This window comes from Protopterus annectens, chromosome 8.part0 (genome assembly GCF_019279795.1).
Source record: "Protopterus annectens isolate FY-2018-M chromosome 8.part0, PAN1.0, whole genome shotgun sequence".
NCBI classification, from domain to species: domain Eukaryota; kingdom Metazoa; phylum Chordata; order Ceratodontiformes; family Protopteridae; genus Protopterus; species Protopterus annectens.
In genome coordinates, this window is record NC_056741.1 from 1,514,299,078 (window position 1) to 1,514,321,409 (window position 22,332).

Genomic DNA, 22,332 nt, shown 5'->3' on the forward strand with positions numbered 1-22,332 from the left:
GCAGCCATGTCATACTACAAACCAGATATAACTGGCATCCCACAAGGCTTGGTCCTGGGATCTCCCTCGTCTGGTATATATGTCCCATAGGTACAAGCAAACATGGAAGGACTGTGTCCGAACATGTTTGCAGAGGACTACAAACTGCTCACCACATATAATCCACCAGCTGACACAAGCATCCCACAAAAGGGCCACATAGAAACAGACAACTGGTGCCATAGCCATGTCAGCAAGCTAATTGCAGAAACGTGTATAGTCAACCCCCGTGGATATACAGTAAGTGCCCACCAATTACCACATAGGTGTTAACCCATTATGTAGTTAACATGTAATGAGAGACCTGGGGACACAAGGTGATAGATATCCTGCATTGGACAAACATGTGCTGTAGTGTTTACAGAAACATACCATATACCCACCTAATCATGAAGGTTGTCAGATCTAGATAAGAGGAGGTCATTGAGGCTCTGCAGTCATCCTTCATCAGCAGTACAATTGACTACAATAGCCCCTGTGGGATGTACCTCAGCAGACACCTCCAGCAACCGTAAAGTCCCCAACAGTACCTCACCAGGAGTATCAAAGAGCTAGCACAGATGCCATGTGTTGCCTGTGTTGCTGGTATCAATAAACATGCTGCACCTTGTACAATATGAATGGCAGTGAGCTATGCACATGAGAGACCTGAACCCCAGCACTGACTTACATAGGACAAGCTGTACTGCATGATCCATAACACAGAAGCCACTCCCACCCATGAGTGAACCCCCAGTACAGGCTACCCATAGAGTCACTTATCAATCTTCCTCAATAGGAATCTTGATGAGTGGATGGGAGATGGTAGCTTTATCCTGGGTATCACTGTCATGTCACAGGTAGATAGAGGCACAGTATACTAACCATGACATATGTCATGGCAAACTCCACTTACAATGTGTGTTGAAGGACAAGCATACTCTCCAACTAGCATTAGACATGGACTAGGGCACATCGCTAGTGTTTGCAAATGTACATCTATGTTGTGGAATACACTACCAATGTTGGACAAGCCTGGTTTAAGTAGTTCATATCTGAACAGAATGCAACATGGTCAGATGTACACAACTGGCCCCTAACCAGGCTGTTGTGCCCACTATCGAAATGTAAAGCAGTGATAGCACTAAAGCCCAGGATACTGTCCACCACAGTCAAAGTACTACCAGTACACTATACAGTACTACAGTGTTAGGTCAGTGTGAAAGGATGTTGACAACTGTATGCAAAGTATCCCATGCAAACACTGCAGGCACAGTATAATCCTGTTGTGTTCACACACAAAGCAGTTGTACAGTAACTACACAACATGACACACAACACACAACCATAAACGGGTGATATTTGTTGAAGTTCACACTCATCCACAAATGTGGTGGGCTGCAGAGTCCAACATATGGAATGCTCACACTGGGCATGCTCACACACTTTGATAAATGAGACATATGTCAGACAACATGCCATGGGAAGGCTGAACTGGGCATGCTCACACACTTAGGCCAAATCTCAGTTTAGCAGTTGGACACACATATCTGGTATTTTTATGTGTTATTCCAGGAACCAACCACATTACAGCAGTCTGCCCAGTGCACACAGTTAAATGACTACAGAGACATACGTGATATAGTGGATCCCTCCCATATGCAAACATCTTCCACAGATGCACAAGTTGTTCATACAAACAGGGAATGCTATGGCAATAAAGATGTGCAAACAGTCTATCAGCAACAAATAATGTGCATTTGACAATTAAACATATGGGTGTAGAGGTCAACACTAGGCTGTTTGCCCTAGGGAATGACAGTTTAGCCAGAGTGTGCTTGGTGTCTGCCTCCCCACAGGATGCACATTCCCCTTTCTAAACACCGATGATGTCAGCACCCTATAAGTACAGCAGGAGAAAAGAAACTTCTCAGTAATGTGAATAGCGCGCTCTGCTAATGCGTCTGTCACAAGTGTCATAACATAGTTAGGTAGGGGTTTAAATCCTGCAAATGCTCTGTGTGAGTGGGGTTTATGTGTGTGTAAGTCTGTGGGAGAGAAATGTCCCTTTTGGCAACTGGGAAACACACTACAGGATGCACATTCCCCTTTCTAAACACTGATGATGTCAGCACTCTATAAGTACAGCAGGAGAAGCTAAACCTCCCAGTAGTACGAATAGCGCGCTCCGCTAATGCGTCCATCTCAAGTGTCATAACATAGTTAGGTAGGGGTTTGAATCCTGCGAATGGCAAGTGTGTGTGTTTGTCTGAGGGGGGTTAGTGTGTGTGAGGGAAATGTCCCTTTTGGCAACTAGGAGAACAGACTACAGGATGCACATTCCCCTTTCTAAACACTGATGATGTCAGCACTCTATAAGTAGAGCAGGAGAAGGGAAACCTCCCAATAATGCGAATAGCGTGCTCTGCTAATGCGTCCGTCTCAAATGTCATAACATAGTTAGGTAGGGGTTTAAATCCTGCAAATGGCAAGTGTGTGTGTTTGTCTGGGGGGGGATTGTGTGTGAGGGAAATGTCCCTTTTGGCAACTAGGAGAACAGACTACGGGATGCACATTTCCCTTTCTAAACACTGATGATGTCAGCACCCTATAAGTACAGCAAGAGAAGGAAAACCTCCTAGTAATGCGAATAGCACACTCTGCTAATGTATCCGTCTCGAGTGTCATAACTTACTCAGATAGGGGTTTGAATCCTGCGAATGGCAAGTGTGTGTTTTTGGCTGAGGGGGGTTAGTGTGTGTGAGGACAATGTCCCTTTTGGCAATGAGGTGAACAGACTACAGGATGCACATTTCCCTTTCTAAACACTGATGATGTCAGCACCCTATAAGTACAGCAAGAGAAGGGAAACCTTCCAGTAATGCAAATAGCGCTCTGCTAATGTGTCCATCTCAAGTGTCATAATATAGTTAGGTAGGGGTTTGAATCCTGCAAATGGCAAGTGTGTGTTTTTGGCTGAGGGGGGTTAGTGTGTGTGAGGACAATGTCCCTTTTGGCAACTAGGTGAACAGACTACAGGATGCACATTCCCCTTTCTAAGCACTGTTCAGCTGAAGGCCATGGCTCTGGCACAAGTTGTCTGTTTCTATGATGCCCCTTTGGAAGATGCTTGTGTCGGCTGGAGAGTCGATTATGGTGGCCAGTTCGCAGTCATCTGCATATCTGGTCAGCCACAGTCCGTCTGTGATGGCCTGTACCTCCAATAAATATATACCAAACAAGAGAGGTCCCAGGACTGAGCCTTGTGGGACACAACTCGTAACTGGTTTGGAGTCTGGCATGGCTCCAGCAATTCTAACCATGTGGGTTCTGTCCTTGAGCCACTGTGCAATCCATCTAGTGACATAAGGGCTTATATTTAAGCCGGTGAGCTTCTCTAGAATGCCCAAGTGGGGTATTGTTGTGAAGGCTTTTGCAAGGTCCAGGTAGGCTGTGTGAACCACCTTCCCCTCGTCAATGGCCTTGGTGACTGTTTCAAAGAAATCAACCAGGTTAAACCTGGTAGTGCTGGTGTGCTCTCAGTAGCCCTGAACCAGACATCTGTTACTGCACAGATATCGATGTTCTCCATGCCAAGTAGTGTTTTGGGTGCATGCATCTGGAGGTTTAGACTTCTGGCGTTGGATAGCATTACTCTTAGTTTCTTATCCCTTGTGATACCTATGAAGGTGGGTTTGTCATTTGAGCCTTGCCTAACATAGGCACTATGGGGGTAGCAAGAGCCTTTGCCAATATCTGAAAGCCCAGGGGTGACAGGTGCAGGCCATCCCTAGCGAAGCAGGTAGTTCAACAGAAGATGAATATGTGAAGGTGTAGTGCCTGTGATTAGTTAGCAGTAGCATATATGACTGCTCACGTGGACACATGCCAGGTAAGTCATACGCACTGTGTGCCAGGCAATGTACATGTGAACATCACAAACAGTGACATCCTGTCCAGTGGGACATGGACATACATATAGTATGCTATGCAGATGGCACTAGGAGTCCACAGAAGCTCTATAACTATGCATTGCAGGTGTGATCAGTATTCCAGGGTAATTGCAAGCAAACATGCATGCAAACAAAGCTACTGTAAACAGGGCTGCATGTAGTCCATTGTACAACAAACAAGCTGTACCAGTTCCAGTCGGTAACACTGCAAATATGCAGGCACTATGCACATGTACATGGAAATACATGGGTCAGATGGCTAGGGTCCAGTCTCAGTGCACACAAGTGTACAGACCATGTACTGTCAGGATGTACAATAACTGGATGGAAACCCATGTGCTCATACCTGCAGTAATACACATGTCAAATAACAGACACTGAGCCTTCACTCAGTAGTTCCATACTTAGTAGGATGTATGCTACCTGGCCTGCCACCACAGTATCCCTGACATATATGGGGACTCTCCCTCCTGTGACAGTTAGTTTTGTGTGTTGGGGCTGTCTAGCATGGTATGAGATGTGAGCATGCAGTGCTAGGGTGCTCCTGTGTGTCCTGTACCAGCCGTGTAGTACTGCACACATATCAACATCCTCAAACATCTGCATTGCAGAGTCCAGTGTGGGCAACATGCCACTTGCAATTTACATGTCCATCATTGCGTATTACTACATTCATTACCTTATCCCCTGTGCTACCTATGTATGTAGCCTTCTGTTGACATCATTACCACCAGTATGCCAACATGTGCAGATGATACACTATGGTACTTACCATGGGTGTAGACAACAGGACATGACAATCACACACTTACTGCATCAGGCATGCTGTGATATACCCACAATTAATTCAGCACACAGTACTGTTAACAACATGATACTATTACTACACATCTATGTGGTCACCCTGTGCATCAGCAACATGTTAACCTGTACCTGCACAGTTGTTACAGATTGCAGGAGGTGGCACAGTTTCATCATATGCACAGGGTGTGAACTTGGTATGCCTGAGTCAGCCACCGATACCACCAATTGACATGTATGTGTATGTGTGTTGGTGAGGGACAGCAGTAAAAGGTGGGGCAATGTTGATGCAGTGTGTGCATGTATGCGGTAGGCCTAGGTGTTGTCAATTTGCATGAGTGTATGGATGCACACAGTTCCACCTAATGGCTGCCATATACTGGTGTTTGTGGACAGCCACAGACTGTACCTGCCAGGTCATTCAGATCAGTGTCTCTGGCCACGGACACGGTACCTGTGCCTTGCAGGGGTGCTACGGACCATATCCAGTACCAACCCAGACTGAGTACTGTCATCAGAAGCAGGTGTTCGTTGACTGGACACAGATCCCTGTCGGGGCTGGCCAGAGCCATGTGCACGTGGTCTCCTGGGGCGGTCTGATGACAGCACAGACCCAGCATTGCTGGGGCTGCTGCTGGCACTACGGGGGCGGCCGCGGCCCTGTTGTCGTCCACGACGACTGCCAGCTGCTGCTGTTTCTGGCATACGGCCACATCGACGCCTCAACCGCCCACCATCGCCCTGGCTCATGGACATGTAGTTGTGGAACCGGTCTAATATGTCCCCACAACGTCTGTCTATGACATCGGTGAAATCATGGATGGCGGCCGCAATGTCACGCATACTGTCAGTCATGGCTGTGCGACATGCTGTCAGCTCCCTCAGACCCTGTCTGGTGTACCGTTCCATACGTGACTGTGCCTGCATGACAGCCCGAAACATAGCTGAGGTTGTAAGACCTCTGTGGGCATGTCTGACAGGGGCAGTACACCCACGGATGCTCCCACGAGAACCCCTGGACATCTGTCTGTGTGGTACCATCTCTGGGCCATGCCCATGGCTGCTGTGTGGGGAGGCATGTGCCACAGATACCACATTACCCTGGTCAATGCCCGCTGTATGCTGTCCATCACCTAGGGACATTGGTGACAAAGGGTGTATTGGCAGGATAACTGTGCGCATTGATGAGGTCGACAGCTGTGTACTGTCAATCGGGTGACCAATGGCGGACCCTGGCATACTTTCCTGTGCCATTACACAGATGTCATCATTATCAGTACCCACGGCACCTGATTCAGGTTCCCTGCTACATGACACCAGAGCAGCAACAGAACCTGTGGGAGGGAAACAGGAAACACAGTTTACAATGTCTACACATTACCAGTGATGCACACATGCACACATGCACACATGCACAGGTGCACACATGCACACATGCACACAGGTGCACAAGTGCACAGGTGCACACATGCACACATGCACAGGTGCACACATGCACACAGGTGCACAGGTGCACACATGCACAGGTGCACACATGCACACATGCACAGGTGCACACATGCACACATGCATACGTGCACACATGCACACAGGTGCACAGGTGCACACATGCACACATGCACAGGTGCACACATGCACACACGCGTGCACACATGCACACATGCACAGGTGCACACATGCACACATGCACGCATGCACACATGCAAGGTGCACAGGTGCACACATGCACACATGCACACGTGCACAGGTGCATGCATGCACACATGCACAGGTGCACACATGCACAGGTGCGCACATGCACACAGGTGCACAGGTGCACAGGTGCAGACATGCACACATGCACACATGCACACATGCACACATGCACACATGCACACAGTTTCACACAATTGTACAGTACTCAGTATGCGTGATATCAACACACAGACACACCTACATGCATACAAAGAGCACTACTAAGTGAGCCAAATAGTACTATTACTATCAACACTATTACAGGAATTGTTAATACACACTCACCAGCATGGATAGGCTGCATTGCTGTTATACCAGAGGGTCCTGCAGACGTGAAGAAACTTATGTCAGTGGGCACAACTGTGCCATTGTTACTGAGTATGATACAGGTCAGTAGTACAACAGTCGCCTTTCACAGGTCAGCTGCTAATATTGAGGATATCACACTTGAACATTAAATACTATGGTGACAGCTACAATCCAAGGACACACCTCACACATGCATTAACTACCAGTGTACACAACAGTCAACTGTACATATGGCATATTACCTGCACGTTCACTGTCTTGCTGCTGCGTGGCTCCAGCCTCCATCATAATGCATGTCTGCTGCTGTTGTTGTTGCTGGCGGACTGGAGCCACTACACTCATGAGTAGTCCCTCCAGTCTGGTGAGTGGGGGATGTGTAGCCACTCCACCACCTGTGGCGACCTGTTGCCTGTGGATATCCGACGCACACTGATGAACATGTCTGATTAAATCACTGCAGTGATGTCGTACCTGCTCATATGTCCTATTATGCATGCCTATGTCATTTACCCGATGGACAAGGTCTTGCGCAGCCCTCTCCTGCTGATTCTGGCTGGTGCGGGAAAAGAGTATTGCATAATCCTGCACCAGGCTCTGGTGTATCTCCTCATCCTCAGCTGTGGAGTAGGTGGGATTCCGCGGGTGGGCCATGTACCTGAGAAAGAAAATAACCTGGTATCAGCAATATATGTCAGCAGAATTTGGCACACATACTACACATGCTACTCGACTGTTATGATACAACATATCTCACATATGTAGCATCTGTCTGTCTATTGGTGGATACACATGTAGATGGCCAGGTATCAGTGCTCAGCCAGCAACTGTGCAACAGTACCTGGCACACTCCATATGACATACTACCAAAACCCAGCAGTCAGAACACTGATTCAGGTCAAGAGCACCTCCTCACTATGGGGGTTTGTATCTAGGTACTGTATGGCCTCCATCATCAACTACTGTGAGCTGACCACAAACTGATTGCCCTGGATATACATATCCCACCTCCACCACCAGCACAAACGACTATAGTGCATAACATTACAGATACAAACTTTACACTTTGTAACAGTGACATGGTATCCTTTCAGCCCACTGGGCCAGTGGCAGATACAACCCACAATGCTGACCCCTACACAATTGCTTTCTACAGACATCTCCGAGAATGCATAGATCATGTAATCCCATATATGACCAAGACACTCTCCACAAAGGGACAGCATCCTGTCTGGTGGACCCCAGCCTTAGACAGATTGTATTACAGAAGATGGAAGCTACTGCAAGACAGAGCATAATTCCATAAAGGGAGGGCACGTCTGAGCAGCACTAGTAAGGATCTATTTTCCATTAATCCAGTAAGTGAAATGGAGTCCCACAACGTAGAATGCCAAGGAATTTATTCCAACACGATAAAATTCACAGTTAGACCACGTACAGCAAAGGGAACCACAACATACATAAACGCTATTCCTACAGATGCGTTTTCGTTTTTACCATCAAAACTTCATCAGATGTCCTCAGTTGATTAGTTCATCCTCTATTTATTCATTAATTAATTAATCAATCACATATATTCCCTCCAAATTCATGCCTTAATTGTTTTAGTTATCCCAAGTTCATCGGTAATTTTTATTAAATCATTTGCTTAAAACATCCTAGTTAAACATTATATTATTTAAATAAGTCTTTAATGTTGTTAAGAATATTTAGTTAAAATAGATATAAAATACAAAATAAAATCCTATTCTGCTGTTTAAAACAAGAACCAAGCCATATTTCATGCAAATGTGCCATCTAGCTGCCATTTATCATTATTGCACTTGTTAAAAATAAAAATGTAAAATATAGGAGAAGCGCTTTAAATCATTATACACATAATGAATTTCATAAAAAATATATCAGATCATTATTGTCATGGATTCTGTGTATAAGTGCCTGCGCCTAAAGGTAAAAGACTATTAAAATATTCATTATTTAAGATATTCTGCATGAATACATCTTTACATTGTGCAAAAAGCAAGAAAATTCATTCAAAGTTGATTTATTAATTACAATTTAGCTGCCCTTAACTTTAAAATAGGTAGTATACTTGTGTATTTATTCAGACCCGGTGGATTATAGGCCTCCAGTGTGATTTGCCACCAGAGCTCCCTATATTCTATCTTTTCCTCCCAAAGTCCACCTCTGATATCCTTTTCAGTATGTTCAATCACTGTGAATACAAAACTAGCTTCTGAACATTCTCTAGTGTGTCTATATAGGGCATTAGTCTCCTTACAATTTTTCATATCATTTAGGTGTTCATAAATTCTCCTTTTAAGTTTCCTTTCTGTTTTCCCTATATAGAAGGAGTTACAAATTTTACAGACAGCCAAGTATATTAAACCCATAGAATCACAATTGTAGTAATTTTCTTCATTTATTATTAATCTATTCCTACTCGGAATGCTCATACTATTACCATTTAGCACATATGGGCATTGTGCACATCTGCCACATTTATATGTGCCCTTTTTCCTTATTCCCTTTAATTCATTGGATTTTTTATTTTCCAAAATATTTCTTAAGCTTTGTGCATTTCTGTATACTACTTTAACCGGAATGCTTTCCACTTTCTCTAGATCCGTCAGATTAATAAACCTATTCCATTCTCTATAGAAAATCTGTTTTACATTGTTATTGATACCATTGTATTCTAAAGTAAGGGCTAAATGATAATTTTCTTCCCTTTTATCTTTAGTCTTACTTGTGTTTAAAGTATTTACTGTTTCAACTCTCCTTACTATAGGCATAAATCTGGTTAATCTGCCTATTTCAACTTCTTGTCGAATTTCTTTAATAAATTGGCTAGGGTAGCCTCGATCTCTAAACATAGTCTCTAAGAGTTCACATTCACTCATAAAATCTTCTTCATTACTGGTCATCCTGCTACCCCTCACAAATTGACCTTTAATGATGTTCCTTTTACAATGCGTAGGATGTGCACTATCATAGTGCAAATATGTATTACAATAGGTGGGCTTTCTGTACACTTTGGTTTCTAAGATATTACCTTTCTTATATATTTCCACATCTAGGTAATTTAAGGAAGTGTTAGAAACTGTCCAAGTAAATTTCAAAAAACTCGTGGTGCTATTTAAGTATTCTAGGAATTCATTTAATTTCTCTATACCACCTGTCCAAAATAATACTATGTCATCTAGAAACCTGCGGTACAGTACCCAATAGGTTCTAAATGCACTTTCCAACACATATTTCTCCTCCCATCTGGCAAGTACCAAGTTGATGCGTGGGGCACAAGCTGCCCCCATGGCTACGCCTTGTATTTGTTTGAAAAACTCACCATTAAAGAACAAAAAATTATTATGCAAAACCATATCCATTAACCAAACAGAAGCCTGTTTATCATTATTAGTCAGATTTTTATCTTCGAATACAATGTCCTCATAAAATTCTATACCCTCTTTATAGGGAATGGAGGAAAATAGATTTATTACATCTATAGTGACAAAAATTATGTTATCAATATCATTTATATCAGGAATTACTTTCAATAGATCCCAAGAGTCCTTCAATATTTGCTTCCTTTCTACCCATAATTTTTTGGTCTTGTTATCAACAAACTTGGCTAAAGTATGAGTTTAAGAGCCGTCAGCCGAAACAATGGGTCTTAAAGGTGGATCTATTTCATTCTTGTGCGTTTTAGGTATACCAAATATTAGGGGTATTTTTGGTTTTTCCACCTTTAAAAAGTGGTATGTATCCTGATCTATAGAACCTTCATATAACATGTCATTCAAATTTATGTCTATTTTATTATACGCAATATTTATTTCATTTTTGGATACTAATTCATATTTAGTATCATCCCATAATATTTTATACATTCTACTATCATATTCCACCTTATCCATTATTACAACTCCTCCCCCTTTATCCGGCTTCATAATTCTTAAATTAGTGTCTTTCTTTATTTCGTATAACAGTCTCCTCTCATTTTTCCCCAGATTATTTGGAAGTCTTGTATTATTCATTTCTTCCTTTCTAATTTCCTTCTCCATCAAATTCTCAAGACATTTTAATTGAGGATGCAACGGGGGGTTGTAGGTGGATTTCCTTCTTAAAACAATATCCGCCCTACTTAAAGGGTTCGGGAATAGAAAATGTAGATTTATTTTTCTTAAAAATACTTTAATGTCCATTAATGACTTAGTAATATTACCCCTAATATATGGTATAAATTTTAAACCTTTGGAAAATAGATTAAAATGGTCTTTTTCTAATATCAAGGAACTATAATTATAGATGTTAAAGTTATTATATGTCCATTTGTTGTTTTCTTGAAGAATAATCTCCGAACTGGGTGGGGATGGGTATTCTAAGGGGGGATTAGCAGCTGCTAATACTTCCCCCTTCCCCTTCTCCCCCCCTCCCATAAAAATTTCTTTCTCTATCCACCTGTTTATTCATAATTCTTTCGGACCTCCGTAAAGGAGGGAATTCCTCTTCATATTCATAATCCACTTCCTGTAAATCTATCTCACCAGCTAATTCACCCGGTCCCCTTTTATTCTCTTTGTAAAGAGTTTCCTTCTGATTTCTCCTATTTGATGGCATAGGGTAACTCAGGTTATGCTGGTATTCATACAGGTCACGTTCCATTTTTTAAATTTTTCTCTTTATTAACTCTTCCATGTTCTTGTCAATATCTTCTCTGATATTAAAATACTTGTTTCTTTCCTCTTCTATAGAAAACAATAGGTCATTCCTAATACACTTATCTAATGTTTCTATTTCTTTATACAATTCCTCCTGTAGTCTAGTATTTTCCTTTACCATAAGTTTTAACATATCAATTCCACATTTATTAAAGACCTCTAACAGCTCTTTATGAAAAACAGAACCAGTTATAACATTATTAGGGTATTTGTAAAGTCTCAACCCCTTAGGCACAATCTCTTTGGCTATACATTCTTTTAAGTAAGCATTCTCAATGTTCAAGTTTCTATGTTTGTTCATTAGTCTGTATAATGTATTAAGGTTATCCTTAAAAGCGCTGTTGTTGGTTTGCGCTTTAGGTTCACTTTTACTATCATTAAAATCAAATTTGCAGAAAAGCCAGTCATTCAGTTCTTAAAAATTCATGACAGTACCTTTCCCATTAGCAGCACAATGTGGTCTCTTGTCACGCTTACTTGTCACGGATACTCCTTGAAGGCTTTGGCCGAGACGTCAGAGAAAAAGAGTTTTATAATAAACCTTTGGTGGAAGTCTGTGGCTGTTGTTTTTCTACATTGTGTTCCTGCATTCTGGTTTTAGTTGCTGTATGTCCCCTGCCCTTTACACATCTTCATATACATATGGATACAGACCAATGATACATATGGAGGGTTCACAGTATGTAGACCTTTATAGTATTACTTTACATTACCTGTGTTTGTCACAGCTGCTTGTGTTGCCGTCTGGTTCTCTGTCCTGCTGCTCCACTTCCCAGTTGTCAGCTTTCAGGTAGCTGTTGCTGAACAATTTGTTTGTGTCTGCTTAATTGCAGTTTTCTCTGTCTCTGTCTCTCTCTCTCTCTCTGTCTGTCTCTCACGTCCTTCTCAGGGTGCAATAAAAGTATTGCATGTGTGGACTGGGAGTACTTTTGTAGGTATCTGCATATGCCCATGTGATGGCCTCTGCACCAATTGTTAGCCAGCATTTGCTAATTGCATGCAGCCAGTTGTGTACTGATTGCAGTTCTCACTGTGATTTCAGAACAGTGCTATAAAAAGGTATGTGAGATAGGCGTAGCCCTTTCAGATTTTAAGGGCAGGGACCATGCTGTTATGCTGTGGACAATGTTCTGTGAGTGTAAAGGTTGGTATCTCTCTCATATTTCCAGGTGTGTTGTAGATTAACATTCCTCCATTCATTTCTCCAGTTTCCTGTACTAAATGTGTATGTACACTGACACCTACAACTACTACTACTGTTAATGTGTGTGTGTGTGCTTTCCTTTCACTTTTGCTTGCACTTTGTTGCTAAGGCTTCAATAGTTGCCCTTTACAGTCACTACATGTATGCCTGCTAGGTGTCTTGATTGTAGTGTGCTGCTGTAGCTTTCCTATTTCCCATGTACATTCACACCTTGGAATGCTTGCTATATCTGCTAGGGTGTTACAGCATGCAGTGTGGTCTGGCCATGGTGTGGGCCTTGACATCTATTAGGGTATTTGAGTATGCTGCTGAGCAGGCCCCAGAGACTTTCAGGTTCATCTGTTATGTGCCTCATGGAATGGTACATATCAGTGGGCTACACCCATTAAAATGTCTGGTATGCTGCAGTTGTGACTGTGGGTTAGCATGAGCATATGTATTACTACACTTTTTCTGCCATGCAAGTGATGAATACTTTCAGGACTCCATAGTTACCATTGCATGTGTTACACCTTTCTGCATACTGTTACTGTTTGTACATTTCACATGGGGTCTGTGGGGCATCCCTGTAAGTCATTCACTGTTGCTATGTCTAGGCTCTTAACTATTCAAATATAGTGGTGTCAGACCCGTCATGTGTACAGATATTTGCAGGTTGTCCACATTTCTGCCTCATATTTTGGTCAATATCTCATGCACACCTTTTTCTGGCAAGTCACTCTGGGCTCAAGTAAGAATATGGTGACAAACATTCAAGTTTTAGACTGCATACCCTTCCAAACATCCCACAAAGTGCAGACCCTGTTACTCTCTGAACTGTCTGCGTTTGTTGTAACATTATTTGTAATGTGTCCCTGGTTTTGGGCTTTTGCTCCACATATTTTATTACTTGGTCCAGATGTTTCCCTGTAAGAGGTTGTGGGGTATGGGCAGTGCTTATCCTGCTGTGAGTATGTGTGTGGCTTGCAAGGTGCTATAGTGACATTATTACCTACTAGCTTCCAACTAGCATGGCTGTTTCTGTTCACACACTACTATTATGGAAATCCACTAGTTTTGATAGTAATTCTAAATGGCATGCCTTGTGTACTACACATCTATATTCCCTTTACATTCATTCCTACTATTACATGATATATTTATTTTAGCACAATGTTCTTGTATAAGAGTCATGGCTTAGTGGTAAGTCATGCAGACTACTGTTTCCAAGGTCCTGGGTTCAGGACTCACAGTGGGATTTTATTTTGCTTTTGAACTGAGTACAGGACCTGTCAATCAAAGTGACTAAGGCACTTTTAAGCAGTTGTAACCGGGTTAGCGCTGGTTTGAACGGAGCTCACACATGCGCACTGGCGGTTAGCTCTGCGCACACGCTTACAACCGCTTAAACGTGCTTACTCTTGCGCACACCCGCTCTATTTTCTTTGAAAGAAAAGAAAATGGGGAGACAGGAAAGTGGTGAAAAAGGGGTCACAAAGAGGGTAAGACAGTAGGGAAACAAGCTTGGGATGTGCAGGAGGGATGCAGGTAAGGCCCATAGCTGCACATTTCTTCATCAGCAACAGCTGTGCATATGTATGTAATTTGGTGTGACATTTGTAAACTTCCACCCCTGAGAGAGGTGTCAGGACAACAATAATACTTATTGTACTGACAATAGTAATTGATAGGTTCCATGTCCAGTAGACATGTGTGCGGAATGGGCAGCTATGTATGGGGCGTAATTTTTTTGTAGGTGCAGAGTGCCCTTTTTCTTTTTTTTCAGGTGAAAGTGGTATGTCAGGTGAAGGAAGTCAGTACAGCTGGGGAGGTAGGTTGGGTAGGTAAACAGACAAGACAAACAAGACGCATACAGGGGCGGTGTATGACACGTGTGGGGGGGTTACGCACTTGACGGGGACGGAGGTTTGGATATCCAGAGCCCATGAGCCCACAGATGGCAACAGTGGAACTGATATCCCCACCCATAGGCAGTTACCACTGTTCCTTCACTGCCCAGGACGGGGCTGTGCTGGGGGCTGTGTAGGCGGGGCAACAGGCATGCCCGTTAGTTGTGCCACCCATGCCTCGAGCTGGCGTAGGGGCTCGAGAACAGAGTCCCGAATCTCCCTACGCACCACAGTCCAGACGCTACGGAGGGTGAGTGGTGGTTCTCCTCCGGCCACACTTGCAGAGGGGGGGGTGAGCCTCATCCCCTGAAGCGCTTCCACCCGCAGGTGGCACAGGGCCACCGGAGGAGGGTCCGGACTCGGCACTAGTGCCAGGTGCACTCGCCAGCTGAGGTGGGTCCGCTGGAACCAGCCTTCCCTGTCGTACTATGTTTTGCATTATGTCATGACAGTTTGGGTTAGTGACATATAATACCATTCACAATTAGTTGTAACAGCATGCATTAGTATTCCCATTAACCAAACACCCAGATATTCACACCATTGAACAGCGTGCATAACACATGCATGATTTGAACAGAAATACACAGTCCAACAACATGCAGGGTTAATTGATGGCAACAGGCCATCAGGTGTGGATGTATGAACAGGGCAGATGCATCAACAGACATGCAAATATATATGACCCAACAGGACAAACGTCCAGGGGTGTTAATTGTGATTGCACATACCATTTTCACGTGGAATGGGTTATATGTGGTTATAGGGTTGGGTGAAGAAAGTAATATTAACACCTTCGAATAACAATACATATGCTGTACATTTCTAATAGCACAGTTATATACACACTACTGTTCTAACTACAGTTTCCTATATGATAACTATTTCAACTTGGTGATAGGACTGTTACTGCAACATCAATATACATTTTATGGTTCTTTATACACATTCATATCTAGCTTTGTTCAGCTACATCATCCTGCTACATTTGCTTTATATAGCTGTAGACAAGTGTGGATGTTTGGTATATCAGACAAACATCCTATCTGCATATTGCAGACTGAGAGCAACATATCCAGATTTTGGGATACGCATTCCAGATGCAGCAACACTTTGAACAGATTTTGCTGTTTGGTTTTGAATCTCACATGCATTTCATTCTGTCTTGACTGCAGTATACTTTATTCAGGGGTTATTAGTACTGTATTGCTGGATTCATGACACTTTCTCACACTCTCTCACTTGCTTTCATTTTACTATTCAGGATGATACTTCTAGCCTTTATTGACATGTTTTACCAGTAGTTATTACAATCCTTTCCAGCAGTCTCACTTCTGTCATGTTTCAGTATTTCCACAGGGATATATTTCACACATGTGATTTCATCATCTTCTGCAGCTATACTTTTCAGCCTGCTGCAGGTTGTGTACTATTTTCTTACAGGCAGGGCATTTTTATTTCAGAATATATGTCGGACAGCTTCATGTTTAGGTTAAGCTTAGAGGCTGAAACACACTTTTGTAATCAAGCAATACTTGCATACACTTTCACACTGTTACTTGCAGATTTTATTCCTTAATGACTACACTGCACTCTTTTGCTGACTGTCATACTTTTATATTTCTTTACAGTTACTGGTAGTGGATTACTGACCTGCCTGGTGGCGCAACCGCACCAGCATATCGCCATAGGCTCTGCGGTTCGCAGAACGGACACCTGCAGCTGTAATATAAATGAAGTAATATTTGAATACACATCTCCATAATATCAGCTAGTTTAATTTCTTACATACATAATTAAATGTTACTTACTCAGTAGTGGGGCGTTGGGTGTTTGCCGGGCCTCCTGGATCCAAAGGTTCAGTTGGTCCTGCTTGCGTCTCTTCAGATCCGCATGGTGGTGACGGACCTGCTCACCAGTCCTTGGAATCCCTGTGGCACTGGTGAGATCATGAGCCAACCGGTCCCACGCCTCAGCCCTGTATGCTCCCCAGACCTGGCCCTTCATGAGTTGGGCCTCATGATTATGGACTAGGAGCCAGACCATGTACCTGGACTCCTCAACACCCCACCTCTGTGCTCGAAAGCGACTACCCTCTCCTACTCCTGTCATTCTGCCTGCAGGTCAGTTCTACAATCATTTATGCTGTGTATTCCCGCCTATGGGGCTTATATAGTCCGTTTTTCCCACACATATCTGTGATTGGCCATTTTGGAATTGTATCAACTTCAGTAAACCTGCATTGTCATGCTCTAGTTTGTATTCATTCCTATATATTAGCTATTATTGCATTGACAGGTACTGCTGTCATGGCTTAGTGGGTCTGTACCTTGACTATGGTGTATAGTATCCTGGGTTCGAACCTGGCCACTGCTTTTTATTTTTCATGACTGTCTAGACATGCTGAGGGGTGTGTCTGTGCAAAGGCAGTTTTGATACGGCTTGCTCAAGGTTGCCCGTCGGTTAGCTAATTTGCACGGTGCGCAGCTCCGCGCAAATGGGGTACGCTGGTTTAAGCCTCATTTGGCTATTTGCACGCATATTACACTCAGCTCAGCTCAGTTAGCGGCACATAGATTTAGCGTGTTAAACCACTGCTCAGCTACGGGCACTCATTTTGCACCAGTTAAACCACTGCTCATCTACGGGCAGATGCACTCACCCTGTTAAACTGTAGCTCAGCTATGGGCACATCTGGCATTTTTTATTCTTTTGTTACCTCACATTTCTTCAATATAAATGGGCTATTTCATTACATTTTACATATATTGGGGTTTTATGTGTACATATTTGTCAGGGACTTGTTTCCTGCTTATTCTGAAAAAAAAAAATTGGTGTTGTGGGGGTTCGAACCATGAATGCCTGCACTTCAGCCAACATCTCTACCACTACGCTATTGCTTCCTGGCTTATTTTGCATATTTAGTTCTTATATGCTTTCCCACTGACTGCTAACTGTAGCTGCGCTACGGGCACGCCCGCGCAAACGAGCGCACTCACGGTTAAACATCTTTACAATTTAAAAAATATATAACATGTTCATTTATATATATTTTATGTTCATAGTCTGTGGGGGCATGTGTTGTGTTGTGTTTATTCACATTTCCGTGGACTCTGTTGTGGGTGTTTACTTTGGACACTTGTACACTTCTGGGGGCGTGTCCGCTTGCAGGGCTTAGCCTATGGAACGCCCCCTACTGTCTTACACGGACCGTGTTAGACTTAGATGTGATTCAGTATGCTCTCATAAATATGCAAAGCATGCTGACATCACTCCGTTTAACTGCAGCCTCCGTGTAAGAGTTATAACTCTTACACGGAGGCTTCGTGAATCCTGGGGGATGTCACGAAATAAAAAAGAATAATAAAAAAAAAAAATAGCTATTTTGTTTCCTTTAAAATGGATTTGATAGATGCTGTAAAATCATACAGTGTTTCTGTTGATTATTTCAGATTTAATCTCATGTTGTGGTTATGATTGTTTAATGGATACTCTTGGCAACTTTGCTGCCAAAAAATTGTTTCTTAATGAATTACCACAGCTAAGGCATTGCCTGGATGAATCTTAATTTGTTAGTAGCTGAATAATTACGGATAATATATAATGAAAACCTACCTCATTCAGAGCTATCTTTATTGTATTATATTGTCTCTCTTAAATTTAAATCTTTCATCAGATAAGCGCTTTCTCTACAAGTGTTTGTTTTTCAGTTTTTGCAGGTATCTGCTAGAGATTCATGTGTAATGTTTCTGTGCAGCATACATCCTGTACTCATTTGAACTCTGTCACCATGTTTACATTTTTCTTTTTATCACCACAGCCATACCAAAGCCTCCTAAACACCACCTCAAACAGTTCCTAAGTGGCAAGTCCTTTAGTATGGACCTCCCTTCCAAGCTACAAACTTACGGTTGTACCTAATTCACACTGTAACTGTAAGGCCCTCTTCGTCTTTATTAGGAAGCTTATTAGTAACTGGGAATTCTGAACTGAACTTATCTCTAACATTAATGCCTTTTCAGTCAAAAGGCCATTGCAAATATTTTCATGGACAAATTCTCTTCCTGCTTTTTCCCACTCATCCTCCCATATTTCTCTACCCAATCCCCCTCCCTCACATTTCCCCAAATCACTTTGGTCAATGTTCTTTTGGCACCTTCAAAAATTAAAAATTCTTGTTCCATGGGTCCAGATAATATCCTTGTATGCCTGCAGAGAAGTATTAAATTCCATCTAGCAAAACCTTTCCATCAACTTTTTAGCCTGAGTCTCTCCTTCAGTTACATTCCCAACAGTGGTTGTGGTTCCTTTGTATGAAGGTGGTCCTTCTGCTGATCTTGAGAATTACAGACCTATTAGTCTCACTAGTATTAGTCTCACTAGTATTAATTAACATGGCTGTGGAACATATTATAGCTGGACTAATAGCAATGAGAGAGGTGACCTTATATTCATGGATACATACCAGTTTTGCTTTGTAATAGGTAGCGTGGGCCTGCTCAAATTAGTTGAGTTATTTGAAAACATTACTTTGGTAATGGATATGAGGCATACCAAGACCTATGTTAGTATCCCCTTTGCTGGGATCATTGACAAACTCTCTTAGCTCAACATTAGCTCATATATAGTTTACTGGACAGGTAACTGGCTATCTGATAGAACTCAAACAGTTAAGGCTGAGGGACTCCCCAATTTTGTTATACACTTTTCTGGCAAAAAAGATGATATCAAAGTTCTATGGTAAACCAGTTTTACTAATGACTGCAAACTGTTCATGATTATAAAATCCAAATCTGATGGTTAAATTATCTAGCAAGGGCTGAGCTAAACATGTTTTGTGTGCTAGTCATGAGTTACCTTTAACATTAAGAAATGCAGCACAGTTTTATTTTGTAAATTTAGCATCCCAATTGCTTATTATACAGATAAAATTCCACTTAAATCAGACACAGCCTTCAGAGACTGCAGCACCTATGTAGATAACAAACTTTCCTTTGACTACCATGAGTCTGCAGTGGTTAAAAAAATGCATAACTTATTGTTTGTGGTATTTCCTCAAGGTCCAAAAAAGTTGAAGTCCCACTTTATTCTATCTATATTAGGATAAATCACTGAATGCAATGCCCACTTTGGCACATGCCTCACTAGACACCTAAACAAGGTTGAGGAACCTCAATGTTTCTTCATCCAGAAGATCAGTTCTCTTTGCTAGTCTGATCCCAGTGTCATACAGACTCCGAGGAGTAATCTCTGTTTAGTTTTACATGCTATGAATGACATAGCACTCTTTCTTTCAACTCCCTTACCTAAATAAAAATCGTGATAAAGCAAATACTTACTCTACAGATATAAACTTAATAAACCTAAACTATCAACAGCAAAACCATATGTTGCAACAGGTACCTAAACCAAAATATCCTATGTTTCTGGAATAGTGTATCCTTATATATCAAGCAGAGTACTTTCCCAGTAATCTTTAACACCAGCCTGAATGACTGGATTAACAATCAGAGAATTTCACCTGGGATATGCCAGAAAAATCTTGCTATAGTAGGACATTGTTAGCCCCCCATCAGTACTGGGTGATGTGCCTTAACTTATCCATGGTCTTCTTGGTCATAAATTTAATAAAAAACATCTATAAGCTGGGAGGGGCAAGGGCTTTCTCCACAGAAAAAGATATTTTAAAATGCTTTCTGAGTTTGTTAAGGGGCTGTTTGGGTGATTGTCTGCAGTGAAACTGCAGTCAGTGAGTGGGGTTTCAGGAAACAGTGCTGTATGTAAAAGAAACACCAGACTAATACAGGTGTGTGATGAAACTCTCTGCACGTATGCCTTCTGCTATTCTAGCAGGTCAAAAGGCCGGAGTACAGAGGTGTTTGTATATTAACTGATGGTCCACATTACGTCTCAGCTTGGATTGGAAAAGCAACACAAACTGTCTTTTGCAATGTATTCCTTCACTCGTGTTTTTATTGATTTTTTTTCTAAATTTTTCAAAACTTTGGGATATTACCTATAGTGATAGAAATTTTTAAAGCAAAAAAAATGCAATCATAATAAAATAAGACATGAGAATGGAACATATTTACCACAACCAAGTTCTAGAATCACCCGCTTATTATATGTTTCAAAGATCTTGGAAAGGAAATGAAATATGTGTAGTTCATGTCACCTTCACAATTATTTTATATAATTCTTTTTAGGTTAGAAAATCACTTAACAATTTCAATAGTCATCTTTAACTTAGTTCTGTACGAAACTGCAATAAACTGAAATATTTACTTCCTTTCTGCACCATTATTGAAGATGGGCCTTCAGGTGTAAGTTCGGTTCCAATGATTCCTCTGAAAAGTAAGCAGAAAAAGTAATACCTATCACTGGCCAGAAGGAATAGGCTGCATTTTTGTCTGAGAAAGATGTGCAATAATATAATCTTTTCTCAGAATTATAAATCAAAGCAGAAAAAAATAGATACACAAATGATTGTAACTAGTTATAGTTTATATTGAATGATCTCATGCTGATACAGTCTACACACACAATCACTTAAGAGGTGGAAAAATACATAGATTAATAGAAACTAAATGCACTGCAAATATTAACATTTAACTCTCGAGTTCTGTAAAAATATTAACATCACTGAGGAGTATTTCCATAATATGTAAGATACTGCTGCAGGGTCTGCACAAAGTGTCACCTCATCTACTGATGTCAGTCAGCGTTTAAGTATAACATCATAAATGAAGTAACTAAATGGCTAAACAAAAACGTGAATACTGACATGCCCAGTATGTCTGTATATGAACACATGGATTATTACTTTGTGTTACATGATTATGTTTGGAGAGACGTTCTACAAATAATGAATGAGGAAGATGATGACAGGGATGCAGAAGTGAAGACATGGAGAAGTAATAACTAAAGATATGGAGGGAAAAAGGAATAAGGACTATAAAGATATATGTATATCATAACAGACAAGGACAAGAATGGTTCCAAACATTTCATCTTGTCAAGGTTAATCACCAGGAATGATATAAAAGTCACATGTAAGAAATATTGTCTGTGCTTACAAATGCAGTATATGACATACTGTGATGCAAATGCAAATTAACGTTCTGAGTAAGAAAGAAAGCATACAACTAAGAATTAAAGCCAGAATTATATCCAACAATACTTCAATCTACTACCTGAAATGGTCATCAGGTTAAAGGATTGATTTGTAAAGTAGTTTATACAAGGATGAGACATATTTCCATATCCATATGAAAAAGCAACATTTGCTGAACTATGGTATTTGTTAATGTTTTGTTAATCAGGGTATCAAGCTGAGAAACAATCTTTTTCAGTTTATCTCTGCGTGAAGAAAAAATCTCCAACAATAGAAATAATGCTCAGATTACTGGGCTGTAAACTAAACCTTAGCACAATAAAATGCAAAGTACAGGTGATATGTCAGGAATATCTGCAGCAAACTCATCACACATATTGTCACTAGTGTAGCATATGCATCCAGTGTGCATGCCAGATATTTAGATTACAAATCCAGAATGCATATGCATAATTCATTAAATCAGGTACCTATATGGTCAGTAGTATGGAACAGATGCATGATTACTCATGCTCTGCAAAAACATGGACTGTAGTCTATAGTCAGTATCATTTGATCATAATAAACAATAAGATAAGTACATACACACATA

The 22,332-nt window shown here is 41.5% G+C and overlaps 1 protein-coding gene across 1 annotated transcript in view; it reads right to left on the reverse strand.

Annotated features, from left to right (window-relative positions):
• Nucleotides 1-22,332, reverse strand: part of LOC122808108 (NXPE family member 4-like) — a 513,467-nt gene that overhangs the window by 195,385 nt on the left and 295,750 nt on the right. The window contains exon 3 of the mRNA XM_044079080.1: nucleotides 20,912-20,973. Coding sequence (XP_043935015.1) covers nucleotides 20,912-20,973 — 62 coding nt within the window. The remainder of the gene's footprint in view (nucleotides 1-20,911; nucleotides 20,974-22,332) is intronic.